Source organism: Grus americana, chromosome 13 (genome assembly GCF_028858705.1).
Source record: "Grus americana isolate bGruAme1 chromosome 13, bGruAme1.mat, whole genome shotgun sequence".
Lineage (NCBI taxonomy): Eukaryota > Metazoa > Chordata > Aves > Gruiformes > Gruidae > Grus > Grus americana.
The window spans coordinates 22078012-22105947 of record NC_072864.1 but is presented as its reverse complement, the minus strand read 5'-3'; the positions used below and the strand labels follow the sequence as shown (position 1 = coordinate 22105947).

The 27936-nt window shown below is 44.3% G+C and overlaps 1 protein-coding gene across 7 annotated transcripts in view; it reads left to right on the top strand.

Moving 5' to 3' along the window:
* Positions 1 to 24334, top strand: part of CTCF (CCCTC-binding factor) — a 37082-nt gene extending 12748 nt beyond the window's left edge. For 5 of the 7 annotated variants that reach the window (XM_054840238.1, XM_054840240.1, XM_054840236.1 and 2 more), the window contains 10 exons: positions 9475 to 10267; positions 10936 to 11106; positions 11927 to 12060; positions 13583 to 13703; positions 14551 to 14700; positions 16017 to 16177; positions 16590 to 16772; positions 17182 to 17317; positions 20398 to 20565; positions 22745 to 24334. In XM_054840238.1, coding sequence (XP_054696213.1) covers positions 9487 to 10267; positions 10936 to 11106; positions 11927 to 12060; positions 13583 to 13703; positions 14551 to 14700; positions 16017 to 16177; positions 16590 to 16772; positions 17182 to 17317; positions 20398 to 20565; positions 22745 to 22926 — 2187 coding nt within the window. In that variant the 5' untranslated portion in view covers positions 9475 to 9486 and the 3' untranslated portion in view covers positions 22927 to 24334. The remainder of the gene's footprint in view (positions 1 to 9474; positions 10268 to 10935; positions 11107 to 11926; positions 12061 to 13582; positions 13704 to 14550; positions 14701 to 16016; positions 16178 to 16589; positions 16773 to 17181; positions 17318 to 20397; positions 20566 to 22744) is intronic. The other 2 variants (XM_054840241.1, XM_054840237.1) reach the window with 1 other exon arrangement.
* The last annotated feature ends 3602 nt before the right edge of the window (positions 24335 to 27936 follow it).

Sequence of the window (27936 nt, the reverse complement as noted above, 5' to 3'; positions counted from 1 at the left end):
ATGAGACCTTGCTCCTGGTGGAAAGTTTGTTTTCCTTCAAGGTTGAGTGCCTCTGTGGGATTTTCTTTTTTTTTTTTCCGCTTCATCTTCTTTGAAGGTTGATTATAATGGCACTTTTAGGGCTTGGTCTATAAGAATATTTGGAACATGAGTCCAAATGAATTAGATGTGTGTGTAAAATGAATTACACTACATAAAACTTCAGCATGAGGCCCACTGTCTAGGGGTCACCTGGGCTTGATTCTGTTTACATCTTTTCCAGCACTTATTAATTCATTTGAACTTTTCTGTGATTCAAAATCAAGGATGACTTAATTTAGACTCCAGGAGTTTGTCTTGTCTGCCACCTTTTTGCCATAGGTGTTTCCAAAACTCTCCTGGAATTTCCTGTCCCTGGTGCAACAACTCTAAACTACACCTCTACCTTTGACAGCCTGACATTAAGTTAACTAGCACTGAGTTTTGTTTTCCTTCTGTGCATCAGGGTGTAATTTGTGAGGTGACTAATAGTTACTGCATGGGCAGCTGTTGTTCATGGGGTAGGACCTGTGTAACCATCCCAAGGACGACCGCTTCCTGCTCCTCTGATTTGAAGCCTGAATTCCCTCGTCCAGGCAGAGTATTGCTACCTAACGAGCGCTCGTGCAAAGATAAAAGGAATAGCTCCTCCCAAAAAGTTTGTTCTTGGATACTTCTTCACCTGGATGAAACCTTAGAGGAAAACAAAATCCAAATACCTGTAGCTTATTATGAAGTCTGCAGAATGCCATGAAACTTGTTGCACTGGTCTCTTCAGGTGTGGTAGTGTCTGGTGCCGTTTTGATATCCTGCAACACTGCATCAGATAGCCAAAGAATCCTGCTCTGGTCTGGCTGATTTTGAGGAAACACTTTTTTATTTCCCTGTTAGCAGTCTGCTAATAGCCTAAACGAAAGCCTAAATTAATGTGTGAGGAGAAAAATGACCACAAATACTTGTTGATAAAACTATTAACCTTTTCTAGTATCTACCTACAATATTAGACTTTACTTTTTTGTGGCAGTGGGTTTTACAGGCTGTTTTAACCTGAAATACTTTTCTGTTCTCAATGTATTACCTCCAAGTATTCCAGTGGTCTTTTGTCACTTTTATGTTATGAAGAACTGTAAAAGGAAGGGACTGATTATGATCCAGCATCAGCTGAAAATGAATTCCCCTGTGCCTGCTACTTTTAATGTGTAAATCTTAATTTTACACCTGACAAAAGGACATGTTTGTCCTTCTGAAATGAACTGTCAGGTGAGCAAAATAAAATACCTTTCTTAATATATTAAAAAGGGAAATGTTTCCAAAACAAATAGTTGATATGGAAATGTTTAATTCACATTTCCCTGCTTTCACTAGAGAATTCTAAAGAACTAGTGTCATCTAGTGAGACTGCACTAGCAGTTATTGGAAGAAATGGGGGAAATTGAAAACGAAAATTTAGAACAATGTTAAATAGGAGAGATTAAGGAAGAATGGAACAAGGTTCAAGAACAAGAATATTTACTAAAATTGTCCTTACTGCCTTCTCAATAGAACTTTAATTTAGCCTTACCAAGTTAAAAGTTCGTTACAGCCCAAGTGACTTGAGTGTGTGAGGTTTGTTATCAGTAACTGCAGTGATTTATTTTTCTTCACAGTGCACACTTGAAGCAGCTACTGTATTATACTTTCCTCCCCGTTGTAGGCTACAGCTTATTACGGCAGAATTAGCAGCATTAGTTCGGGAAGGGCAGTGCTTCTGGGGCCTTTTGCCACTGTCAGGTGTAAGGATTAAGAGGGAGCTTGTTCTGCAGAGAACTGAGGAAAGATGGGGAATTGAGTTTCCTTCTGTCTCACTGGAGGACCCTGGATATATATACTCTGTTTTCATGTCTTGCACATGTCTTCCCCTGAATTCTTGATCCAAAGTAACAGGTTAACTTTATCCTGAGCAATCGCAGAAAACCACAGGTGTGTGCTACTCATTGACTGAAAAGTGCTGACTGAAGGTTCTCATCGCTTGGAATTATTTCATGAGACGTGATGAATGTTTGAAAGAGCTCTGCTAAGGTCCCTGGGCAGGAGCAGCAACTAGGAAGATTATATTTGTGTAGATTACTGAAGGAGAGGGAGGACAAAAAAATCCCGAAAGGCCGGAGGTAGCTGTAGAAATGTCACGGGATGCATTTTGATTTAATTCTACACCAAGCTAGCTGTGGGTAATGAATGTCCTGTAGCCAGGGAGATGTCTTGGCTGTGCTTGTGGGAGTTCATAAGGGTAAAAGGTAAGATTACTTTCGATAACTTGTAGCCCAAAGCGTGCTGCCTTCACATAAGTGGAAGTAAAAGGTAACTTTGGTTCACAATTAACTACTAATTGAATAAAATAGTAGCGTGTGGGTTTGATCACAGTTCAGTGTTACTGACTTTAAACAGGAAGGTGCCCCCAACTGGCTGTGACCCAGAGGGTTGCAGGATGCTTGAGGGAAAGCAGTTGCACTGGAGTGTGTACTTGGTGGGTGGCACGAAGTGGAGGGACTCAGCTCAGCGTAGCCACCTGCCTTGGATGACCTGCTCTTGGTGCTGTGGTTTGTGTGGGGCTTCAAGCTGGCGCTGCTGCCTGAGGTGAACCTGCTCCTTTCCCATTCGTGTGGGGAATCAAATCCGGAACTGGACATGGTCTAACACAATTAACTGATTCTTCCCTGCATTAGTTTTCAGCTGGAATTAGTTCTCTACAGTGAATTATTCTGTCGATGCAAAGGAAGGTGAGAGGAGCTCTTTTCGGCAGCAGCATTGTGTTTTCCTGTCTTACAGAGATTATGAAACCATTATGCAAGTTAAGAATCTGGTCTCCTATCTAGTTAATGGGGAGAAAGGTGGGTTCCTGTAGATGGTAATTTAGTGTAGGGATCCACTTCAAAGCTTTGAGTCACTCTCTGGAAGAATGTACTCTTCTCCCTGCCCTCTCCAGGGAGGCCAGCCTTCCAGCACAGACACCCCGGTTAGGTAACTGCCAGCAGGACTATCAAAGCTGTCTGCTGCATCCGATCCCTTTGCTGGGAAGCCATCCTTCTACAACTGTATGTTGGCAATTGCAGCTGTCATTCCTGTAGCTTTTTTTACATATTTCTTGGGGCCTCTTCACATTGACAAGCCTCTTTTCATACATAGAAAAAGCACAAGCATTTATTAACCCATGATGAAGTTATCTCACTCTTCTGTTCTAGGTTTCTTGGTTTTCTTACTCTCTCCAAGATACTAGAATATTTCTCAAAGTAATTGCTTAATAGTGAATTGAGACTGCTTTTTTAATTTAAAGCTGTAATAGATGTTTGTGAAGTAGTAATTAGAATTTTTTCAGTGCAACTGTTAAGTGGCAAGGAGGAAATGAGAAAACAGCTGGAGATGGGTGTAGCAGTTGTAACCAGTGGATATGAAATTTAAAGCAGTAGGCAAATGAAAGCTTTAAGTTCCCAGCATGGTAAAATTACTTTGTTAAAGAACCTTACCCCAGCTTTCTAGTTTCTGCTGTTAGTAGTAAATCTTTCATATTTTGCGTGTGATAGCACCATGAAAATATCCTGTCCCAGGTTGTTGAGGGGATGCTACCTGTTCCTTAAAGTTTTGTGAGCTTTGTCAAGTAGTTTCACGTTCCTAGGCTTATCGTTAAAGAAGAAAAGAGGATAAAGTTGGTTCCCTCTTTCACCTGTTCCTAAAGAATTCAACACAAGATTCTTGAGCTTCTGTACAACTCTTATAACTGGATACTTAAGTAACTCCACCTGTGTTAATCTTTTATATTTCTATAGGCAATTACCAATGGAAATGGACAAGAGTCTACTATGAAATTTCAGCCTCTGTGTGTATAATCTTGAGTTCTGGATAACCGGTGGCTTATTGGCTTTATGCACAGCTAGCCTCTTGAGTGGAGGACCATGGCTGAGCTCCTCCTAGAACCACCTTGAGATTGAAATCATTATAGCTGTGTTTGTGAAGTGCGGAGACCAAGCTAGCAAACTTTCTTGGGGGCGTGTGGCCCCCTACGCATGGCTCTTGGAAGTATCTTCCTACCACTTTCCCAATTGTGTCAGGATCTTTTGATTCTAGTGCCACACTGTGTGGAGAACAAGAATTGGCATGCTTTTAGACCGAGAGGGGGGAGCTTTGAGAAGAGGTTGCACATACACCTAGTCCATATTTTGGATTTGTTGCCTGTCTAGGGGTACAACTCATATGCCCAGGATATTGGAAGCCATTGTAGGGAATAAGAGCAGTGCTAGGAAAGGCAATGCTTAATGCATTGTCTTTTATATAAGTCTATTTGCTTTTGAAAAAGTTACATTCCTGCCATGTTCATCTCTTCTCAGGGAAGCTCTGCTGAAGGGAATGGAAACGCTGCCTGGTTAACTGTGTTATCTGTAACTGTGCTCAGTGGGAGGCTTTTCAGAAGGAAGACAGGGATATTTCACGATGGGGAAGGAGAATGGCCAAGCACTCCTGCAATTACTTTGCCACTGTTAACATCCTTAAATACTTCCGTAGACACACATCTTGACTGCAAGCAGAAAAAAAAAAAGTGTCATAAACCCTGTCAGATGCACTTTTTAAAAATCCTTCTCTTGCTTTAGGTAGAAGAAATACCACAGAAGTGCAGACTCTTGGGTGAAGTTTTTGCCTATTCCTTGTTTCAGCAGTTTACCAGGTGTGCAGGAGAACCATAAGTCTCCCAAGGTTTAACATAATGCTTTATTTCCCATATCAGTTTTAGTAAGTGGCTAATTCATAAGCATCAGAGCAGTGACAATTTTGGAGTGGGTTGTGTATGTGGATTCACTAGAGTTCAAAGTCTGAATGTGTTGCAGGGTTTTGGGTCCGTTTTTTGCTTGTGCTAATGTAGCTGCCGCTATTTTCATTATTTTATGAATGCCAGCAATTTATTGACAGCTAGCATTTGGCTTCATTGTTTCTATTGATTTTCTTTTTGAGTTTTTTCCTCAAGTGAACTGTATATTACAGCACTAAATCTATTTTTCAATTGTTTTGAATGTCCAACAGTTTTTAATGAGACTGTGCCTTGTTTGGCAAAAAGAATAAATATTTTGCTTTATTTGGTCCATGAAACTCAATGCAGTTCAGGGTTTGTTTTTTTAACATTGGCTGAGAGGCAGGCAAATGCCTTTTTGTGACAGTGGCTTTATTATAAATAACCCAGCTAGAAAAACATGCAGTGGCACTAGCAGTCCTAATATATAAACATCTGTCTCTGGGTTTGTACTGTCTGCGTTGACATCTACACCAAATTGTCTTTAATACTTTTACAGTTATGATTCACGCTGTTGTAGGACTGCATTAATCGAATACTGTGTGTCTCGGTCTTTTTGTGTTGATGTGGTGAGTTTATCGGCCTTGCTGTACTGGAAATTTTCTGTAATCCTGTTCCTGAATGTTAAGAGTTTATACCTCCAAGCTGAATGCTTTGCTGGTTAAGTGTGAGGCTTTTGGAAGGGACCCAGAATGGCGAAGCGTTGTGTTGTAGTTGGGCTGAGACTTTCTCCTGTGCTGCGGTTAGTAGGGCAGTTGACATTAAATTACTTTCTCTCAAGCGACCTTTTGATTCCTTTCATTGGAATAAGGTATCGGTTGTATCACACGCACACCCCATCTTATTTCTGCTTCTTTTGGTTTTTTAGATGAGCTGCGCATCACTTATTTGAGAAAGCTAAGGTCTGTTTGGATGTCATAACTTTTTACCTGGCTAATTGGATTGTGACAGTGCATTGAGCTCTTTAGTGACGCAGTGTCTCTCTTTTGAGTTGGTAGAGTCTGTTGAGCGAGCATGTGTGTAAAGACTAGTGTGAGCTATTACATGGGAATTATGATTTCAGATGTTCTTTGGTCCTTCCTTGGTCACTCTCCTCCTTCTGGAAGTTCTCAGGGGTTTTGTTTTTTTTTTTTTTTTTTTTTTAGCTTTGATCTACTAAATCACCTTCTGTTAACCTGCTGCTGTTTTCCTTTTCAATTTCAGTCATTGTGGAACTGAAATATTGGTGTGAGGTACAGTAACTCGTAGGAAGAGATCTGAAGATGAAAGACAGAAATAAAAGATTGGGAGAATGGCAAGACAAAATACATTCAGCAGTTTTTATTCCTAGTGTTCTGCTGTAATGGTCTTAGTTGTAGCAAATGACACGCATTCTCTGAAATACTGGAAACTTTTTTCTCAGAACTTGGCTGAGTAATTTTTAGGAGTGTAAATCAGTTAAAAGTTGAGGAGGATCTGCTTCTGTTAAAATTAGTGGAAATAGAAAATCCTCAGCAAGCTGCAGGATCACATCCAGTGAGTCGATGGTATCTTCTGCTCACTCCTCCAATAAATATCAAACTTTCCTCTAAAACCTCCTATGTGAAAAAGGAAGATTAAGCTTAAAAAAGAGAAAGGAAAAAAGCTAGCAAATACTTTAAGATGGAATGATTGAGAAGTGGACAGGCAGCGCAAAGCTCACCACAGCAAAGAGATGGAGACTCAGAGATGTTTAATAAGAGAGAGCCTGTACATTTTGCCTAGCTCCCTTTCCCGTATTTAAGTTTAGAGGCCACTTTGTGTTTCCCCCAATTGTAGAAGTATTTTAATTTGAAAATCCACACTTTCTTAGGAAGAAATCTTGGATTTTTGAGCTGACCAAGACATCAGTCGAGACTCTTGTATATTTCTGTGTTTTTATGGTATGTTGTTAATATAACCTGGAGAGGTTTGTAGTTTTCTTTAAGATACTGTAACGTTTCCCCTGCAGGCAAGAGCCTGGTTTAAAAACAGTCATTTTCAGTTCCTCTCTGTAAATTCATCTGACTGTAGGGCATAGCATGGAACAGGCAGGAGTAAATGCTCACCCGTGTGCTGAATTTTGAAGTACAGGAGGTCCAAGTCAGAAGGAACTAGCAGGCAGGGAACGAGGAGGTGGCAGGAGACCATCCGGCTGCGTCGCTGCAGTGCGTGTCGCTTGCCACTGGAGGACAGCCGTGCTTCACCGGGTCCGCCGCTTTGGGGTCTGGCTTTCACAGAAGGATGTTGCGAGTAGCGACAGATAACTGTAGGGTAAGAGATAAGCATCTCTAAAATAAGAGAAGGAGCTGAAAGAAGTAGGGTGGTCTCAGTTTCTTTACTGAACGGTTGTAAGAGTCCTTCTGCTTATTTCCCACACACATGAAGCCCTTGTTGTGAGTATCCTTTGAGCAGAGTCTTGCCTACAGGCATTTATTTGGTCTCAGCATAAGCCTGCATTCCTAGGCCAGCAAACCTTTCTGGCAATATGACTCGAACGCTAAAGTGATCGTCTCTGTGTGTGTGTGTGACCTGTTCTTGGTGGACATGGGATTTTCTGGTGTGTGAGTCCAAGATGATGCCTTCCTACTGGAGGTCCTGCTTCTGCAGGATCCTAGAGGACACTGGCGAATCCTGGCCCATTGGCATGCTTTCAGGTGACTTAGCAGTCTTGTTACCAACTTTGATGTTGGCGATTAATGTGAAGGTCCTTGCAAGAGCCCCACCTGAACTGCATGTCTTTGTGTCAGAGTCGCTGACCTCTGCTCTGTTGGTCTGCAGGGCACCAAAATGGAAATGCATTAGCTCTGCAGATGGGCTTTTACCATTTTTTCTCCATCTTAAATCTTTTGTTATTACCCCCCAGCTATTTACCACTTTCTTGCATTTTGTTTAGCTCTGTCCTTCCTTTCCCTGCTCAGCTTATTTCACAGTCGCTGTAGGCCAAAGACCAGCCCTCCGTTCTGATCGCCTGCTGCCTAGTGTTAAGTACTTACATCATCTCGTGTACTTCAGCTGTTTGTCCATATGGATTTGCTCTGGCTTGAAAAGCTGAGGGGTGGTGAAGGGAAGGAGAGGCCGGATCCCTGCAGGGAGTGCACATGAAGCCATATGTCGGTATTTCTGGGTATCTGGTGCCACCTGGAGACCGCTGCAGCCCATGACATAATGAATATCAAGGCAGCACATGAATAGATGTCCCTGCTCTGAAGAACAATATGAGCTATATTGTTCTCACAGCAGAAGTGGAGGATGCTAGAGAAGGCAGTAGAGTAAAAGCAAGGACTTGTCTGTGTCTTGTCAGTCTTCATTAGCTTTAAGAACTACAGCTGTTTCGTGCTTATGTATACACGGCTGTGTATGTCAGGAATGAGTATGTGAGGCAAGTGCAGGCACTTGCAAGTAGCGTGATGGGAGGTTTAAGTGTTGGGTCAAGACAGGTTCAGTAGGTTCTGTTAGCTGGTCTGAGAGGCCAGTCAATCTGACAGGAAAATGTGGAAGTCTCTTATCAAATCTGGAATGGGAATCTGAACTTTATCACAAGCTTCCTAAGGAAACTGGCAGTTTTGTTCCTTGTTTCAGCAGTAAAATTGACCTTGGTACACTTAAGTGTTGAGTGTGGGGTATAATGCTTTCATTTTTTCCACAGTAAACCACCTGAAACAGAAGTAGACTTATAAAATACTCCTTTACTAAGATTTTTATTATTTTCATTTGGGCAAAAAGAGCTTCAAAATGATAATTTCTTTTAGCTATTATTACTCTTGAAACAACCTTCCTGCAGGATCGGAATACAGGAATTTCATATTTTACCCTGAGTGCAGAGAAGAATGCTGGATGGTCTGAGGAGGAACAACAACTCAATACTACACTTGTATGTAACTGTTGTCAGAGTTACACTTAAGGCCCGCCTAAATGCTGAGCTTCAGTATTGTTGATGACTCTTGTGGGTAGACTTAACCCAGGTCTCACGAGGAGTCCACCAGCTCCGAGTCCACATCATTTAAATGGAAGTAAAATTTTCCCCTAGCCTACAAGAACTATATTTGAGTAACTCGGTTACGTCCTTTTTATTTTTGTTGTTCAGAGAAGTTTAAATATACGGGAAACAGTAGTTGTTTAACATGAAACAAGTGAGGCTTAAGTTCTTGTGCTCAATTCTTAGTGCTTTTTCTTCCTGGAAGAGTTCTGCAGTTCTCAAATGTAATACTTTCTTTAAGGCTGGCTTGTTACTTTTAACAGTACCTTGAAAATTTATAGCCAAAGACTGCCTCTGATATTGCTAAGCTATGGGAACAAGCTCAATAAGGAATAACACTGCTGTACATCTTGTCTGTGGGATTTGTGGTCTTTGAGAAATGGGAACACGCATATCACTTAATCTCTCCTCCTTGCTTTCCTTCCTTTCCAAGAAACCAGTACAGCTGTCTCACTTCAGGCAGCGTTCTACAATGGTGCTGGTTTATGGTGGCGATACGCTGGGAGAGACCTCCAGTTCTCAAATCCTCTTTTCTGAACATGGTTGCAATATGTTGCTGGTGTTCAGCCGGTTGTCTTCAGTTAGGCCGCTTGTCCCCCTGTGAGGTTTGTGCAGTTGTTAAAATACACTGGATGGTGTGCAGCATTCATTCTCTTTGTTTTTACAGCAGGAAGGTGAAATGGAAGGTGAGGCGGTCGAAGCTATCGTGGAGGAATCGGAAACTTTTATTAAAGGGAAAGAGAGAAAAACCTATCAAAGGCGCCGTGAAGGTGGGCAGGAGGACGATGCTTGCCATATACCACCAAACCAGGCAGACGGAGGTGAAGTAGTGCAGGATGTCAACAGTGGTGTGCAAATGGTGATGATGGAACAGCTGGATCCAACTCTTCTTCAAATGAAGACCGAAGTGATGGAAGGTGCAGTGCCTCAAGAAGCGGAGGCTACAGTGGACGACACGCAGATCATAACGCTTCAGGTTGTTAATATGGAAGAGCAGCCTATAAACCTTGGTGAGCTTCAGCTGGTCCAAGTACCTGTACCAGTGACTGTACCTGTTGCCACCACGTCTGTGGAAGAACTTCAGGGAGCTTATGAAAATGAGGTTTCCAAAGGAGGCCTGCAAGAGGGAGAGCCCATGATCTGTCACACCCTCCCTTTACCAGAAGGCTTCCAGGTAGTGAAAGTGGGTGCAAATGGTGAGGTGGAGACACTGGAACAAGGCGAACTTCAGCCGCAGGAAGATCCCAATTGGCAAAAAGATCCAGACTATCAGCCGCCAGCCAAAAAAACAAAGAAAAACAAAAAGAGTAAGCTTCGCTACACCGAGGAGGGCAAAGATGTAGATGTCTCTGTGTATGACTTTGAAGAGGAGCAGCAGGAGGGTTTGTTGTCTGAGGTCAATGCAGAAAAGGTGGTGGGCAATATGAAGCCACCTAAACCAACAAAAATTAAAAAGAAAGGTAAGCTCCCTGTCTGCGAGTGGATTTTGAAAATGTCTTTGTTATGGTGGCACCTTGCAGTACGATTGAAGTGACTGAGTAGATGTAAGTGGGAGTAAAGCTGCCATGTGCCCAGTGGCACTCGCTCTTTCTACAAGAGTGCTCAGCTCTATTGTTTCTTGGATGAACCTCCCATCTCCTCCATCTAGGCTATAAAGGAGCTCATTTTCCTCGAGCGCGATGCATCAGTATTTGCATACAACTGCAATTGATTCTTTTCTTTGCTGTAATACATAAGTAAGAGTTTGTGCACACGTGGTTTACATCAGGAACCAGCAGTGTAATTAGTTCTGTGGGTTTTTTCCTAACCAATTGCTGGGTAAGGTAGACGGTGTACAATAATACAGGAATGGGTGTGTTTGACTTTTCTTAAAACTGTAAGTTTTCTTAAAACTCCACTTTTTAGAGTGGAGAAGGAACACTGAGTGCTGGCATACTAATGCAATCTGAAGCCAAGCCAGCCATAGGCAGCATCTGTTCCTTAGGATATGCAGTTGGATTTAATGGTACATAATGGTTCCTTGTAGTAGCTACACCTCCAAGAATCTTTCCTTGTCCCTGCTGATCTTGTATGTTATGCAGTAGGCCGCAGTTCTGTCAAGAGTAAAGATGATTTCCTTCACGGCTAGGTGTAAAGAAGACATTCCAGTGCGAACTGTGCAGTTACACTTGTCCGCGTCGTTCCAACTTGGACCGCCACATGAAAAGCCACACTGATGAAAGACCACATAAGTGCCATCTTTGTGGCAGGGCTTTCCGGACAGTCACGTTGCTGAGGAACCACCTCAACACTCACACAGGTACTCTTGGTTTTGCGTATGTTGGTTTTGTAGAATCTGCTCTGTCGTTAGAACAGATACAAAACCAGGATGGATCTATCTTGAATCTAATTCCTCTTACGGAATGAGCTAAAAAGGAAGAAACCATTTTTATTTTCTGCCTGGCCAGCTCAGGTGCAGACCTTGTTGTACGCAGGTATAAAACTGATCCTGGGCTTGATCTGAAATTGCCTGAAGTTATAGAAATGTTCCGTTTGTCTTGAGCATTATTACTTGTGTTCTAAGTTTTGTGTTGCCACTGCTGCTTGCAGAAGAGATGAGAATGAGGCTGGAGCTGAACATAAGGGTATTGAAAATAAAAAAAACCTAACCCCAAGCAACAGATTATAAACTGGACCAATAAAACTGATGGCTACTAACTGTAGCACATTTCTGTTGCTCCTTACTAAAGTTTCTGGTATAAAATTACAGGTAATTGCACTGTGATTAAACTTAAACTGCTTGTGACCTTTCTGCCAAAAAAAAAGTTTAATTTGTATCCCTCACTTTCTCTGTGTACTGATGTTAGATATAACTGGGTACTTTGAAATCTGTAAATAACCAAGTGATACAAAACCAAGAGAGTCTGTTTCCTCATTGAAAGGGTTTTAATTTGCTAAGATCGTCAATCCATTAGTTATTTATCCAAAAGTTGTGCCTCTTGTGTATTATTTCCTGCTCTAATCTTTCAGAACATGAAAGCAATGTTGCTAATTCACTAAAACCAACAAAACTGTCCCATATTTTCTGTTGTTATTAAATCTGAATGTCATGGTCTTCCTGTTTTGCTGCAAACGATCAGGTACTCGCCCTCACAAGTGCCCAGACTGTGACATGGCCTTTGTGACCAGTGGAGAGTTGGTTCGGCATCGCCGCTACAAACATACCCATGAGAAACCATTCAAATGTTCCATGTGTGATTATGCTAGTGTGGAGGTATGTTAATTGTTACAGCGCTAAACACTTCCTTGTATGCTTCAAAGCTTGTTCACCATCTGTTATAAACTCTGTTCTTAGGCATTTCCTCTTTAGCCATTTGTTTAAAAGACTCTGAGCAAAAAAAAAAAAAAAAAGTTATAAATCAGGTCTGTTTGGGGAAGCAAATGGTGGGGTTTCCTCAGTTAATGAGAAAACGGTTTGAGAGCATTTATGCACAGAAATCCTAGGTGATACCCATTCCCTCTTTGGAGATATAGTTGTCGTTATTGTTTCTTAAATTATTTGGCCTTCAGGATGATTGTAGGGATTATAGCGTGCTCTGTGTTGGAGGAGGCAACTGTCTCCTGCTGCAGTAGGATGTACTTCCAGACTAGATTTGCCCTCCCACTTCAGAAATGTGCATTCTGCTCATTATCTGTCTGTGCCATTAAGGTAACTGTAGGCAAAATTACTGTGCCTTGACCCATGTACTTAAAGCACAGGAAAGAAATGGAGGGCAGCAGCATTGATGTTTATTTAGATGGATATTACCTCAATATTGGTGAAAAGCAGCTTTGCTAATATTGGGTGATTGTCTAATTTTGCTCAAGTAAATTAAGCTTCCTCAAATGCTCTATGCAGTATTGTTACTTATGCTACAGGACAGCTTTTATACTGTGATGGGAATTATGAGCAACATAATTTTAAAAAAAAAAAAAAAATTGGATGTGTGCAGTGGAAGGAGGCTACTGTGGGAGAGGATGAGTAGGGGTTTTGGGCTTTTTCTTTCCCTCCCCACACTCCGGTTGCAGTGTTGTAATTCCAGGCCCTGTGGTTTGAGTGGTGAATAAATTGTGTTGCAGTGGTTTTCATAGTATGAATTAGGAAAGAATAACCAAATTGGTCCTTGTGTGAGCTTGTGCTGCGTTTTGTAGACATAGGTTGGTGATTATGCAGCGTGGTCATGTTTGAGCAGAAAATGCCTTAACGTTTGTGTTCATGCTGACCTTTAAGCTAGGTACATGCCTTTGAGATAAAAACGGGAGAAGAAAGGAATTAAGTCACCCTGTTGATTGCAGGGCTAGATTTTTGTTGTTCTTAGTAAGAAATTGGTTTATTTTATGCCTCTCTAACTGGAGAGGACCTAAGAAAGCACCCTGTGGAGAAAAATACACTGTATGGGAGACACCAACCCTTGGGCACATGGTTTCCCAGAACGCTTTCTTGTGTCTCTCCAGGATACTTTCAAATACTTTCAGACGCTGAGGTAGTCAATAACAATAAGGTGAGCACAAGACTCTAAATCAGGCTGCATGGAATGTGGGAACGAGCATCAGGCAGGACTGGGAATGAGGTTGGGAGGTGAAGCAGAGTGGGCAGGAGCAAGTGACTGTGTGCATTGTGAGAGTGGCATTAAGACAGTTGTTGGGTTTAGTGGCAAGATAAAAATAAAAATAGACTGCCTTAAACTGATTTCTTGTACTTTTGGCGATCTGACCTGCTCGTCTATGCTAACTCCAGTCTTCCTCTTGACCTCCAGGTTAGCAAATTGAAACGCCACATTCGTTCTCACACTGGAGAGCGTCCGTTCCAGTGCAGCTTGTGCAGTTATGCCAGCAGGGATACCTACAAACTGAAGAGGCACATGAGGACCCACTCCGGTATTGACACCATGGGCTTTTAGTGTGGTGTGTTTTAGTGGCAGAGTGGCTGAGGCTGTGTACCATGTGTGCTAACACTTAAATGGCAAAAGAAGTATTATTTTGTAGTTTAATACAAAACCATTATAAAGTCTGTAGCCAAAGAGGATGCACCGTGGTTTGCAAGTGCTAGTAAATTCATAACCTGATAGTAATTGCTGCACTGAGAAATGAGCTTGGAGGATTCTGACTGCCAGTTTGACTGTGAGGTGATAAAAAACAGGCGCGTCTAGTAGGATCGGAAGAAACTTCAACTGGAGGTGGAACACCGATAACAGAAGAAGATTATAGCCATTTATGGTTTGCTTGAGTGTAGCTGCAAAAGCATCTCATGCATGTTAGTTCATAAAGATTCTAAATTTTTTATTCAATAGAAATAGAGATGGTTTTGGCACAGAATGTTACTGGAGTGCCAAATTAATCATATTGCTAAAATTGAAGGGGAGGGGGAAAAAAAAATGCCCTTGTGCATATATGTGAGCATTCAGAACCCTCACCCCCAATAAAATCTGATGCCGCCTGCTGTCTTCTGGCAGCCTGCGTGTAGGTTGGGCCTTCCGTGCATTTCTCAGAGTAAGGATAATAATTTAACTCATTTGCTTAAAGATTGAACTTGAGTCTCTTTGTAGAAAGACGCATACTGGAGCTAAAATTTCTAGAGAAAGAGACGTTATTGAGCTCTGCCTAGAGTTACTACTGCTATTAACTAGCTGTCTGTTGCAAGTTTCTGGGAGGTTGTTTTGTTTGGGGCTTCTTGGTGAGATTTCCTTTTAATAAAAGTACTTGTGCTATTTTTTTCCTTCTGAAGGAGAGAAGCCATACGAATGTTACATCTGCCATGCTCGCTTCACTCAGAGTGGTACCATGAAGATGCACATTTTGCAGAAGCACACGGAGAATGTGGCCAAATTTCACTGTCCTCACTGTGATACTGTTATAGCGAGAAAGAGTGACTTGGGTATGTATTTCGCATGAAGATTCTACAAAACACTTCCCAGAATTAGAGTTCACATAACCCAACTGCTGTCTTTTTTTTCTTTTTTAAACTAATACTTCTGTTAACTGTACAACATGAAGCACAGGCTTAGATGTGTGGCTTGTAATACATGCTTTTAGCTTACTACAGCTGCTGCAAATGATAAGAATTTTGAGTTTCTTTTCGTTATTTGAAAGTGTAGCATGTTTTCCAGGCATACAAGACAAGTTAATGTTTTCAGGCCCATGGGTGCAAGGCATTTATTGAACTTGGACTGATATTATGACTGCATATGGATTGGGGTCTGAAAAACCCAAAGATCACTTGGCTTGACCTCCTGCACATTGGAGACCATTAAGTTTCATGCAGAGATATTTTCATTGAGCTAAAAGGTTTGAATTAGACCAAATAGTTTAATTTTCCAAGATGTGGAGCTGTGTGCCACAGACAGGGTAGGAGAGATTAAGTTTCAAGCTCTCTTTTATGGTCTACAACAAGGTGAAAAATATTATCATGCCCAGAGCAGCTGAGGAGAAGGAAGAAGCCATGATTTGGCAGAACTTTCTGTCTATAAACAGAATATCACCCAAGTATTGGGAAGGCAGGCTCCCTTCCAATCAAGACAAGTGTAAAGTGCTACAGTGAGAGGCAGTTTGAGAGGATGGCAGTCAGTTGATGTTGAGAGCAAACGAGCTGATTTACAACAGAGCCAAATCAATGTTAGCTCTGAAGAATTTCTCTTCTAATAATGCTTTAGTCTCCCCTAAGCTACCTCGTGCAGCTGCGGTATGCTCTTAGTTGGAGGATTTTAAAGAAGTGGCTAAAACCTCTGTCAGGGATTATTTGCTGGTATCCCTGTTGCCTTCTAACCCTCTGACTCCGACTTTTAATCCTGCAGAAAATCCTGTTTCCCCCAGTTTATTACCTGGCTTGTGGTTGTATCCAGGCAATTCGGACTAGTCTTAAACATAACACTTCACAGGACGCTTTAGGTTGGCAGTTGTACGTTACCAAATGCAAGTGTACTGTATCGGCACAGACTGTGACTAATAACCAACTCTGGAATTCCCTGGAAAAACTCGATGGAGTTTTTCTGCAAGACCTTTGTCTAGAAATTGTTCTGGTTGCTTTTAATTATGAGTCTCTAAAGTTTTTAGTTGGATCCTAAATTAACTATTTCACTTTTTTTGGCTTGAGCTCAAGAGTACATAGAGGGAAGATCGCAAAGGGGACTGTAGGCTAGTCCTTCGTGCTTGGAAAGCCGTGGTGATTAAATCCTCCTGTTCTTTTGTTCCTAGGTGTCCATTTGCGAAAGCAGCATTCCTACATCGAACAGGGCAAGAAGTGTCGCTACTGCGACGCTGTGTTTCATGAGCGGTATGCCCTCATACAGCATCAAAAGTCTCACAAGAATGAGAAGCGCTTCAAGTGTGACCAGTGCGATTATGCGTGCAGACAGGTAAGCTGGTGGGACTGGCACCCCTTAGGAGCATTAGAACAGGAGCTGAAACTGAGGTGGAAATCTTAGCTGTTGAGTTTGACCGGCTGTGTCAAGATCAAATTAGCTCTCTAAATCTTTTTGAAGGGTGTGAAGGAAAGTTCAGTGGCCTTTGCTTCTTGGTGTAGTGCTCCCCTCTAGAGAAACACCTTGTAAGTCACAGCCTTGATGTATCTGTTGACACAGGGGTAGGAGTCCATATAGGATGGAAGTTGCTAGGACCGAATATGCCATCAGTCAAGATGTTCTCACATTCCTGCAGAATCATCCTTTCCTTGATATTAAGGATAAAGTTTTGGCGCCTTTTAGCTGAAAACTCGCTCTTCTGTATCCATATGTCTGAGTTCTCAAGTTGTCTTCCTTGTCGTGTCAGGAGCGGCACATGGTCATGCATAAACGGACCCATACTGGAGAAAAGCCTTATGCCTGTAGCCATTGTGATAAAAACTTCCGTCAGAAACAGCTCCTCGATATGCACTTCAAACGATACCACGATCCCAACTTTGTTCCTGCTGCCTTTGTCTGTTCCAAGTGTGGCAAAACATTCACTCGCAGGGTAAGGGAATACACCGGTTTGAATTGTGGGGTTTTGGGGTGGAATGAGGCTTTTAGCCCGGGGAGGGGAACCTGTTTAACCAAAAGGAAAGGTGGGTGTGAGGTACAAGGCATGATACTGATCTTTTAAATAGAGCACCTCTTTCTGAGAGGAAGAGAGCGGGGGAGACCTGGTATAATGTGGAATTAGTACTAGCACGTATTAGTGTTGACATCATGAGCAATGCGAAAATGCAGCTTTATGAATAAAAATTAATGAAATTTACCCATTTCCCCTAAATAGTCTTCCTTTAAAAAAAAAAATACATAAGTTACCAGAAATGTGATTGAAAAAAAGGAGCCAGAAAATCTGATCTTACAACACGCATTGAATGCATTTTTTGTTGTGTTTTTTCTCTTCCACCGAGTAGAGCACAATGGCCAGACATGCTGATAACTGCTCTGGCCTAGATGGTGGGGAAGGAGAGAATGGAGGAGAGACAAAGAAGGGCAAGCGCGGCCGAAAGAGAAAGATGCGGTCTAAGAAAGAAGATTCCTCTGATAGTGGTAAGATAGACCTCAGTACATTCTGAGAACTACAGGCCTGTGATTCACTGTGTGTGTTTTGCTGTTGCTTTCCCTGTTCTGCAGGTTTGTTCTGGCACTTGAAAGGTTTTTATCTAGTTGGCAAGCAAAAACTGATAGTACGTGGCCAAGTACAGACAGAGGTGACTGCCTGTGAGGGATAATATGGATTCTGCTGTTCTGGGCCTCTTCCAAGACAAAGTAGTTGGAAAAAACACTGTATGATGCTCTTGCCTAGGCTGTGCCTATGAAGTTCTCTGGGCATGTTTTGAGTGTCCCCAAAGAAACTGTGTGTTTCAGTGGTGCTATGAAATAGCATGTGCTCCTGCTTCATGGCACAGGCTCCTGCTCCCCTGGGTAGCATGTGGCATGTCTGAACAACTCCCCAGTGCTGGCAGCATCCAAGAGAATGATGGAGATTAGTGCTGGCAATCTACAGGCTGTTGCGAAGGGCCTGCTGAGACAATTAAAGGGTCAAGGAGCTGGTGGTGTCTCTGTTTCACAGGTGCATTTGCATCTATGCTGGTATTGAGAAGATGGCTTTTGAGGGGCTCTGACTTCCTGGTTGACATGCCAGAAGATGGGTTAGGTGCAATTCATAATAGGGTAATAGGGTGGCTGCTATCTGTAAGCTTCTTCAGAACAGGGAGAAGGCAGAAACTGTTGCAGCAGGTGATGATCACCTTCATTGTGGTGAAGGAAAAACACAGTCCTAGTCCTCCATCCTACTTGTGAAGGAAAAACTTAGTTATATCTTCAGCAGGAAAATTCCAGGTGGAAGCTCAAGAACAACCAGTTGAAAGATGATTTGGCAAAAAAATGTTGCTGATTAGTCTCTTATCTGAAGTGCTTTAGGTAATTAATTAAGGAGCAGAGGTTGGGAGAACAGGGATCTTTCTGGCTAGAGAATGTATATCTGAAATTCTTATGTGGCAAATGGGTTTTATAGGAAATGAGTACGACCAACTTGCTTGTGCAAACCTTGACTGCAAAAACTGTAGAAATAAGTGCTTAAATTCATGTTTATAGATACTTGAAAAAGTGTGTTGTAGTCAATTCAATAAAGTGTGGTAACTAGTTGGTAATTTAAAACATGAAAAGGTCTTGGAGGCAGAAAGTTAAATAACTGCCTTCGTGGAAGGTAATTCAAAACCTGGGATTCTGTAGTATCTGGTTTTTAGCATCTGATTTGTAGGCTTCCAGTGAGTTTAGCCTATTGTAAAAACCCTAATTTTATTTAGTTGATATGGTCTGGGGTTCAAAACAGTTTTTGGAGAAGCTGGTAAAGGGTCACGCTTATTTTATTAGATGAACTGATGAGCATTGTGTGACTGTGGCTCGCGCCCCGTGACCGAGAGAATCCCTTCGGCCTCAGTCTGGGTTGTCATCCTCAGGAGCTGTTTGATAGACATGAAGAATTGACTGATGTAAGCTGAGTAGCAGTAAGAAAGAGGTCCTAACCGCATGCTTGGAAAATTGCATTATTCAGTGTTCTTATCTCTAGATCTGCAGTTTCATGAGTTTTGACAACTGCTAAATATCTAAAAAGGTGGGCAAAGCTGTGATGAAACAGACCCATCTTGTGTTAATGGGGAAAGTATCAAATAGCAAATGATAGTTTTGTCTCCTGTCTGCCCCAAATTAGACTTAGTTGACAGCCATTGAGGGGGTAAAGAAGCTCTAAAAAGGTGTGACCCAAGAAATCCAGTTAATGAAAGAACTTTGGCTTGGGGAATATTCCTTGAGTGACTGTGTAGAATAATGCAGCATATACATGCTTTGGTGTAGGTAAGGGACAGTTTGTTTTGCTGATTTCTGTCTGCTTTGGTTTTGCCCGGGGCATTCTGAACATGATATTGCTAACCTGGTAACTAAGGAGTGATCTGAAAAACAAAGTGTAGAGCAATAAGCTCAGTTAACAACATAGAAGTTGCAAAAAACCCACAGCTTGCTGTGAGGAATCAGCTCCAAAGTGCAATGAGGTGCAAAGAGTTGGTGTGAATGGGAGATGCCTTGATAAATCCTTTGAGTAGACAGGGCCTTGAGAAATATACCTTAATTAGACCTGTCCTGCCTCTGAAGAGAGGTCTTGGGGAAGATCCTCTTGGTCACTGGTTGGTAAGTTGTATGTTGATGGCCCTGAAAAGCAAGATGAGTCTGCAGGGCTGTGTTCATAACACGTAAGAACGGTTTTGTGTGGTTCTGCTGCATTCAACTTGAGATTTTGAGGTCTTGGGTGTAAGTCCCAGTGTCTGGGAGTTGCTACCCTGGTTTCCTGTCTGCTTAACAGAGAAAGACTGCAGTATGGCGTTGCTGTTTCTTGAGGGCTAGGAGACTTCCTCTTGGATCCTCTTGAGTTCTAGTATTTGATAGAGATACTGTAGTGGCTCCTACCGCTACTTACATGCGACTACGCCTCTATTTTCCCACACTTAATCCTCTCCAAAACACCTCGGCCCCTCCCATAAGCACCCCATAAGTAGTCCTGTGTGATCCAAAACTGCCTTTCTCCTTATCCCATTGCGTCCCACCCCCAGCCAGCAATTCCTCCTTTAGCCTGAGAGAGGATCTGGAGAGCTGCTGGGACTGATGGCTCTCCTGGGAGCGGCCCGGACAAGATGTTTGTTCATAAGAAGTTGTTGATTTGGGTTCCCACCTTCCATTGTGCACGCTGTGCTCCTCTGGGTTGTGCAGGTGGGACTTTGATGGGCTGATGGCTCCTCTGATGGGCCCAGGAGTAGCCCAGCAGTGTTTTACTTGGTTCCCCTCCTGCCACTGTATCTCTGAGCTCCTTTGTGGATGTGCAGAGGAGCTTTTATGGCATACCCTGACATAACTACGTTTCCTTTTGCTTTCTGAAGGACGACTTGTTCTTTCCAATGTGAGGGTAACAGACTAACAGTCTGTGCCACCAGTTTCTTGACAAAGACCTCGTTTGCCTTCTTTCTCATCAAGAGTTGACTCCTTTTTGGATGAGGATTTGATGGTGGTTCTCTGTAGATGGATGTGTTTCGTTCTTGTTTAAACTGAAGACTTATTACTTGATATGATGTTTCTTACAGAGGAAAATGCTGAACCAGATTTGAATGATAATGAAGATGAGGAGGAGACAGCAGTAGAAATTGAGGCCGAACCAGAAGTCGAGCAAGAGGCTCCTGCACCACCTCCCAGTAAGAAACGAAGAGGAAGACCACCAGGCAAAGCTGCCACCCAACCAAAACAATCCCAGCGTAAGTCACTATTTGAAGCTTATGTTACACTGCTTGCTTGAGCTGTTTTTTCCTTGGATTTGGCAGTTCTTGTAGGAGATCTGCTCCCCTCAGGTGAGCTTATTTAGAAAGCAGATAACTGTACTTGTCTCTACTTGGCTAAGAACTCACCTTTTGCATGAAACTTGTTATGAGGGTTTCCTGGTCATGAGGGAACATAGGCACTTCAGACCACACTAAAAGGAGAGGAAATTATTTTTTCTTCAGTATTATTTCAATTCATTGTTGGCTTCACTAAGGGCAAATCATGCCTGAACAAATTTGGTGGCCTTTTACGACGGGGTTACAATGTTGGTGGGTAAAGGAAGAGTGACTGACATCATCAACCTGGACTCGTGCAAAACATTTGACACGATATCCTTGTCTCTAAATTGGAGAGATGTGGATGGACCACTTGGTGGATAAGGAATTGGCTGGATGGTCTCACTCAGAGTTGCGATCAACAGCTCGACATCTTGGGAGGAGGCCGGTGATGAGTGGTGTCCATCAGAGATCTGTACTGGGACCGGCACGGTTGAACATCTTTGTCAGCAACACACAGTGGGATCGAGTGCACCCTCAGCAAGTTTGCCGACGACACCAAGCTATGTGGTGCGGTTGACGCGCTGGAGGGAAGGGATGCTGTCCAGAGGGACCCGTGTGAACCTCATGGAGTTCAACAAAGCCAAGTGCAAGGTCCTGCACATGGGTCAGGGCAATCCCAAGCACAACTACAGGCTGGGCGGAGAATGGATGGAGAGCAGCCCTGAGGAGAAGGACTTGGGGGTCTTGAGGGACGAGAAGCTGAACGTGAGCCAGCAATGTGCTCTGGCAGCCCAGAAAGCCACCCGTGTCCTGGGCTGCATCCCCAGCAGCGTGAGCAGCAGGTCGAGGGAGGGGATTCTGCCCCTCTGCTCTGGTGAGACCCCCCTGCAGCGCTGTGTCCAGCTCTGGGGTCCCCAGCACAAGAAGGACATGGAGCTGTTGGAGCCAGGCCAGAGGAGGCCACAGAGACGATCTGAGGGCTGGAGCACCTCTGCTATGGAGACCTCAGGCTGAGAGAGTTGGGGTTGTTCAGCCTGGAGAAGAGAAGGCTCCGGGGAGACCTTAGAGCCCCTTCCAGTCCCTGCAGGGGCTCCAGGAAAGCTGGAGAGGGACTGGTGACAAGGGCAGGGAGTGACAGGCCAAGGGGAATGGCCTGAAGCTGCAGGAGGGGAGATGGAGATGGGATGTGAGGCAGAAATCCTTCCCTGTGAGGGTGCTGAGGCCCTGGCACAGGTTGCCCAGAGAAGCTGTGGCTGCCCCTGGCTCCCTGGCAGTGTTGAAGGCCAGGTTGGATGGGGCTTTGGGCAACCTGGGCTGGTGGAGGGTGTCCCTGCCCACGGCAGGGGTGGGACTGGATGGGCTGTGAGGTCCCTTCCAAACCAGCCTGGGATTCTGTGTGCAAACTGCTCGCTACTTTTTGCACCACTTAAGATGTCTCTAGTACAGTTCCTGGTAAAGCAACTGTTGGTACAATCACTGCGGTATTCTCACCTCGGTAAACTTTTGTAAGTATTACCACAAATGAACGTGGTTCAGGCCTGTAGCTCTGCGCACAGTGTAAATGCAGATGTAGTTTCAACTCTATAGTGTTCTCTGTAAGAATAGACATTGGTAAGGTAGAACAAAGCAGGAGGGGTGAATTTGTTCCTTCAAGGGGTAGTGGCTTCCCCAGTGGCTTGCCTGTCTGCTCGGTGCTCCAAGTGTGGCCTGTGTCCTTCCTAGACCCACAGCCTGTGGTAACATCTTATGTTGAATTTGTCAGTAGCGTCACTGAATTCCCCTGAATTGGAAGCTTTGCTTTACACCCATGGTCTTGTTTGATTACTCTACAAAAACCTTTGTTTGAATAATGTCTTAATACCAAAATGCGTACTGGAACAGTTGCAGTGGTAGCACATCTTCGTACAGGGGCAAGGAGGTAGATGCTTGATGCTTGGCAGGTTGATTCGCTCCCCGCTAATGTGGGAATGTGTCTTCATTGTGGCCACACCTTCCCTTTCCATGGAAGAGTCTTGAGTATCTGCTCAAAAGTTATCTGGTGAGGTGTGCAGGCCAGCTCTGGAACCAGTAAAAAAAATCTGTTGTTTCTCCCCCCTCCCTTTTTCTGCCCTTCTAGCTGCAGCAATCATTCAGGTTGAAGACCAGAACACTGGTGAAATTGAAAATATTATAGTCGAAGTAAAGAAAGAACCTGATGCGGAAACAGTAGAGGAAGAGGAGGAAGCTCAGCCTGCTGTAGTGGAAGCTCCCAATGGAGACCTCACTCCTGAGATGATTCTCAGCATGATGGACCGGTGATGGAGGAAGACCACGCTGGCTGACTGAACTGGCCTGGGCTGTGTTTAAGCGGCTCAAATCTATTTTTCCTTTTACCTTTTTTTCTTGGCTTTGGGAAATGCATCATTTTAGACCATTTTACCAAACATACTGGGAAATAAAACTTCAAAATGATGTTAGAATGTGATTTAACTAGAACTTGCTGTTTTATGTTAGCATTACAGGATCATGGAACATTAGGAAATATTTTGGAGTCCTTGAGGGTTTCCTGTGAGATGCTTGATTTAGTTTTGCTCTGAACTGCATCGTAAAGCTGGTCCGAGGGCCACGTTTACGTGCACCAAGTTTTAATATACAAAAATGGAAGCCTTGACTAGAGTATGTGGTAAACCACTCCGGACTTGCCCTTCCAGTTCCCAGAGTCCTTGAGCCTCCTTCTCTCAGTAGTGTTTTTAACTGTAAATGCAGACTTGGGAGGGTTCTAGACTTTTAAATTTTTTTTTTTGTTGGTTATTTTTGTTTTGCTTTTCCCCACTGACTAGCTCCGGTTCTCCAAGTCGGCTGCACACGGTAGTTTTGGCATGCTCCAACTGGTTTCTGTCCTTAATATGCTTTGCTTTCTGCAAAGCATTTCTGTAATGGTCAAGCTTGTAAATAACTTTTTTTTACATTTTAATCTTTTTCCATTAATTAAGAGGTATGCAAAAATGCAGTTTAAATAAACCCCAGTATTTTAATTCCTTTCAAACTAAGTGACAAGAGAATTTGATAGAGTGTAAATGTTGGAAAAGCTGTTGATAACCAATCACGTAGAGAAGAGACGTACCCAGAGTATTGCTTGCAGAACAAGAGAAAACCCACACGTGAAATCTGGTTTTGAAGCACACAAAACCGGCATTTGAAACCTGTATAATTAACCTTCTTTTTGAGTTATAATTTCACGACTACATTTTCTTTGCTCTATCTTGTAGTTGTATTTTTGTGTTTATGAATCCTATGTTAAGGCAGAAGTGGTGATTTATAAGTGGGTCACTGCAGCCCTCAAAACCTGGGCCAGGAAATTTTAATAGGTCAGTAATTATACAATTTTGGATCTCTGATAAAGACAAAAAAAGAATAATGTGAAATACAAATGATGCCTGTATATGAACTGTCACATGTTAAAATATGTAAGCTTTTTATAGAGCCTCAGTCTTGCTGATTTCAAACAAATTTTTCTTCTATGTATCGCTTTTAAGAGAGCTATCAGTTTAGCTATCAGACTCTAGGTTGATGCATTTTTGTACTTAGCTGTACTGTGTGATATTTTTCATTATTTTAGGAAGCCAACATGGGAAAAAAAAATACTGTTATAAAATATGTAATGGGGTTTGAAAGCTGGGAAGGAGAATATACTGCTGTACAGCTAATAAATAATAATGGATTAACATGTGTGCTCACTGGCTGCTTTCTTTGTGTATGTTAACGGTGTGACCTGGTGGTGATCTCCTCCTAGAAGGACGCTGCGCGCCTGTAGCGGAGACCGGCTCTTCTCTCGCTGTTCCCTCTACCCTGTGCCGAACGCAAGGGACGTTGTCTGGGACGTGAAATCACGGTGTGCCGCCCCGTGCCGGCAGCCGGTGAGTGCGCACGTGAGCAAGGGTGGTTACAGCGTGGAGCTCGGTCCCTGTGTCCGTACAGCAGCTCCGTTGTGTACGGGGGGGTCCAAGCTGCGGCTCAGCTGGGCTGCGCAGAGGAGCGCACAGCGGAGAGGGGACGTAAAACGTGCCGCTCGCAAATGTCAGTGTTTACAGCTTGAGCAAGAAGTAATGCGGGAGTAGTTGTTTTGCTTCTGTGCAGTTTTGGCTGTGAGTTTAAATGATTGTAGCTCATGGTTTAGACAGCAGCAATATCACTTGCACTTCATTCTGGGAAGTGGGACTGATACTTGGGTGGAGTTTCCATGGTGTGTCTTCTCCTAGTTACCTGTGAAAGCAGCTTCGAGAGCCAATGGAGAGTGAGGAGGTAGCTGTACTAGTAGTAGCACTTCTCGCAGAGCTGACTTCAGAGTTGCTGCGAATGGCAGGATAAATATTGAAATCTTAAAAAGCACAAGAGTTTCTAGACTGAATTTTGACTAGATATTTGATGACTAGTTCTCTGGTCCTGAGAGATGGTCCTTCTTAAACTTGCCAAGAAAAGCCGTCTGGAGGCTGATGCCTGGAACCCCAAGCAGGATGGAGGCTTGTGGGAGAGGTGAATGTAAGAGCCGCTTCTGCGAGAAGGAGCTGGGTCCGGCTGCAGAGGTGGGTAAACCCTCAAGTCCTTTCTCAGTCGGACAGAGCTGGTGTACTCGCAAGCCCAAAGATGCTTCAGGCAGAGGCACTGCTCTGGAGGAGACACGGTTTTGCCTAAGCCTGGAGCTAGGGAGGCTGGAAAACGGAAGGTGTCCTCAGGATCTGTTAGGAGTACCACCACCATCGCTTAAACCTGGTGGTTTAACTGACAGGCGGGGTGTGGGAGGTGTTGTGGTGGCTTTGTTTTAACTGGTGACCTGCGATGGTGCCCCAAGGAGCACACTCTAGCAGAGGCCTCCCTCGGTCTGCCGCAAGACCTCCACGGGCAGCGGTTTCTGTACCCAGGTCTGAGGGACCCCACCTCTCAGAGGAGCTGGAGGAAGTGGCTGTGTGTGAACAGCTTGATGGTGGGCTGAAAGGGAGCGAGAGGTGTATTTGACCAAAGACTACAGGTATGGTTGCTCCTGAGTAGCCTTTGATCTGCTGGTGGTGTGTTGTGTTCCTTGGCAGCTCCTGTCCTGCTAGGCAGCAAGCCTGGGGAGGTGAGGTGGGTCTCCAAAGGGGATTGCTGGTGGCTTCTGTTGTGCGCTTTTTTTTTTTCCCCTAAGCAGCATTGGTTAGCTAATGCAATAGATATGTGTAGTGTTCTTGCATGCAGAGCGGACCTGGTCGTGTATTGCGAGCTGCTTGTTGAATTTTCTCCAGAGACTGAAGCAAGGGGATGGGAGCAGTCACCCTGTGGCCATCCTCCTTTGTTCCTCAGCCTGGTGTGTTACTTCATGGTCTGCTCAGTTGACCTGGTTTCTCCGTGCTTGCTCAGCCAATAGTCCTGTTACGCAGCCTGGTTTTTATTTGATTTGAGCTGGGGCTCCTGCCTTGGGCAGCTCTCTCTGCTTCTGTGCCTCTTGCAGGCGTCTGGCTTCCCCTTGGTGGAGCCGCTCTGGAGAGATGCAGGGCAACGTCCCAGCCTGCTCCCGGGGACGCGCATCCAGGGCAGCATCTCAAGCCAGAACGTGGACAGAACATCTCTGCTCAACCCCGGTGCTGTTATCGGGGCTGGAAAAGCTGTGTCCTGGACCATGAGTGAAAAGCCATGGTTGGGACAGATCCAAGGAGCATCGCTGCCTCAGGCAGTTGCTTGGCCTGGCTGGTGTCTCTGGTGCTCGGGACCATGTCCGGAGGGCACAGTGGAGAGGGGCTGAGACCGGCTCTGTGCGACCGCTGCAGCCTGCCAAAGGCTCGTTTGGCTTCCAGAGGTTGAGAGCTCCCCCAGGTTAGAGGGACTAACCCTTCTTTAGCCACGGGTGTCAGACTGAGGTGTCGTCGGTGCGAACCATGGCGTGCGTGCTTCTGCCTCGTTGGAGGAAAAACTAATGACCTCTTCTACTCTTGTGTTCACATCATCGTAGCAGATGATTCTCCAGGTGAGATGATGACCAATGTAGATCAGGGGACAGCTCAGGAACACTCAGGCGGGGAGACAGCTGTTGGCAGAGCCTCGAAGAAGTGGAGGACACAGGGACACCCTTGCCAGAGCAGTTAGTGCTTCCCACCCGGCTCATGGAAGGTGGACAGAATCCAAGCTGGTGCTGACATGACCAGGCTTGTGGACTAAACTGTCCTCGACTATCCTAAACTGTGTTGGTGGGAGCAGGGCAACAGCTGCGATGAGTTTGCTGGTCTGAGCATGCCTCTAAGAGCAGACTGAAACGTGTGCCAGAGCAATGCAAAATCCAAGGAGGTCTTCAGCAGGAAGCCAGGCGAGCGTGGTAGGCAGCCAATGTGGAGAAGCAGGAAGGGAAGAAGGAAGCACATGGAAAGCAGAAGGAGCAGACGTTGCTTGAGTGTGCAGGGATGGAGCTGGGAGAGCCGAATCTCAGCTGGAGTTTGACTTGGAGAAGCACGTGAAGGACAAAAAGAACAGCTTCTGTATTAAGAAGGGCTTCAGCAGCAGCAGGAAGGCTTTGGAAAAATGCAGGACTGCTTCTTAATGGAGCAGAGGACTTAGTGGCAAAGGACATGGAAAAGACCAAGGTATTCAGTGTTGCTCTTCCCTTGAACGTGGCTGATGAGGTCTGTCTTCAGACCCCCCCAGGGCCCATGCTTAATGGCAGTCTGAGGGAAACATCTGATGGTGCTGAGGAAACCAGCCAGTGTCGTCACACTCTATCATTTTGAAAAGCCCTGGTGATCTGGGGAGAGTCATGGCACCTGGAAAAGGGCAAATGCCCCACCTGTCTTCAAGAAGGGTAAGAAGGAAGATCTGGGCAACTACCTCATTACATTCTCCAAGCAGAAGTGGCTGACTGTGTGGACGAGGGGAGAGCAGTGAATCTTCATCTGGACTTTCGCTTTTGACATTGTCTCCTGTAGCCTCTTCATAGCTGAATTGAAGACATGGGGGCTGAAGAAGAGGATTACTGGGTTGGGTGGAAAGTTAGCTGGGCCACCCTGTCCAGTGTGGTCAGCAGAACAATGTCCAGCTGGTGCTGGTTGTTCATGTTCCCCTCAAGGATTGCTTTTAGGGCCAACTGGTCGCATTTTGGCTCCCCAGCACAAGAAACCAGCGAGAGGCTGGTGCAAGCCCAGGGTGGTTGCCACTGGAGCTCAAGATGGATGAGGAGAGCCCATGGGAGACTGGTGTGACTAGCCTGGAGGAGAGAAAGCGAGAGGAGACCTTACTGCTGTCTGCAAATAGCTGATGGAAGAATGCAGAGAAGGTTGAGCCAAACCCTTTTAGGAGGTGTCACAGTGA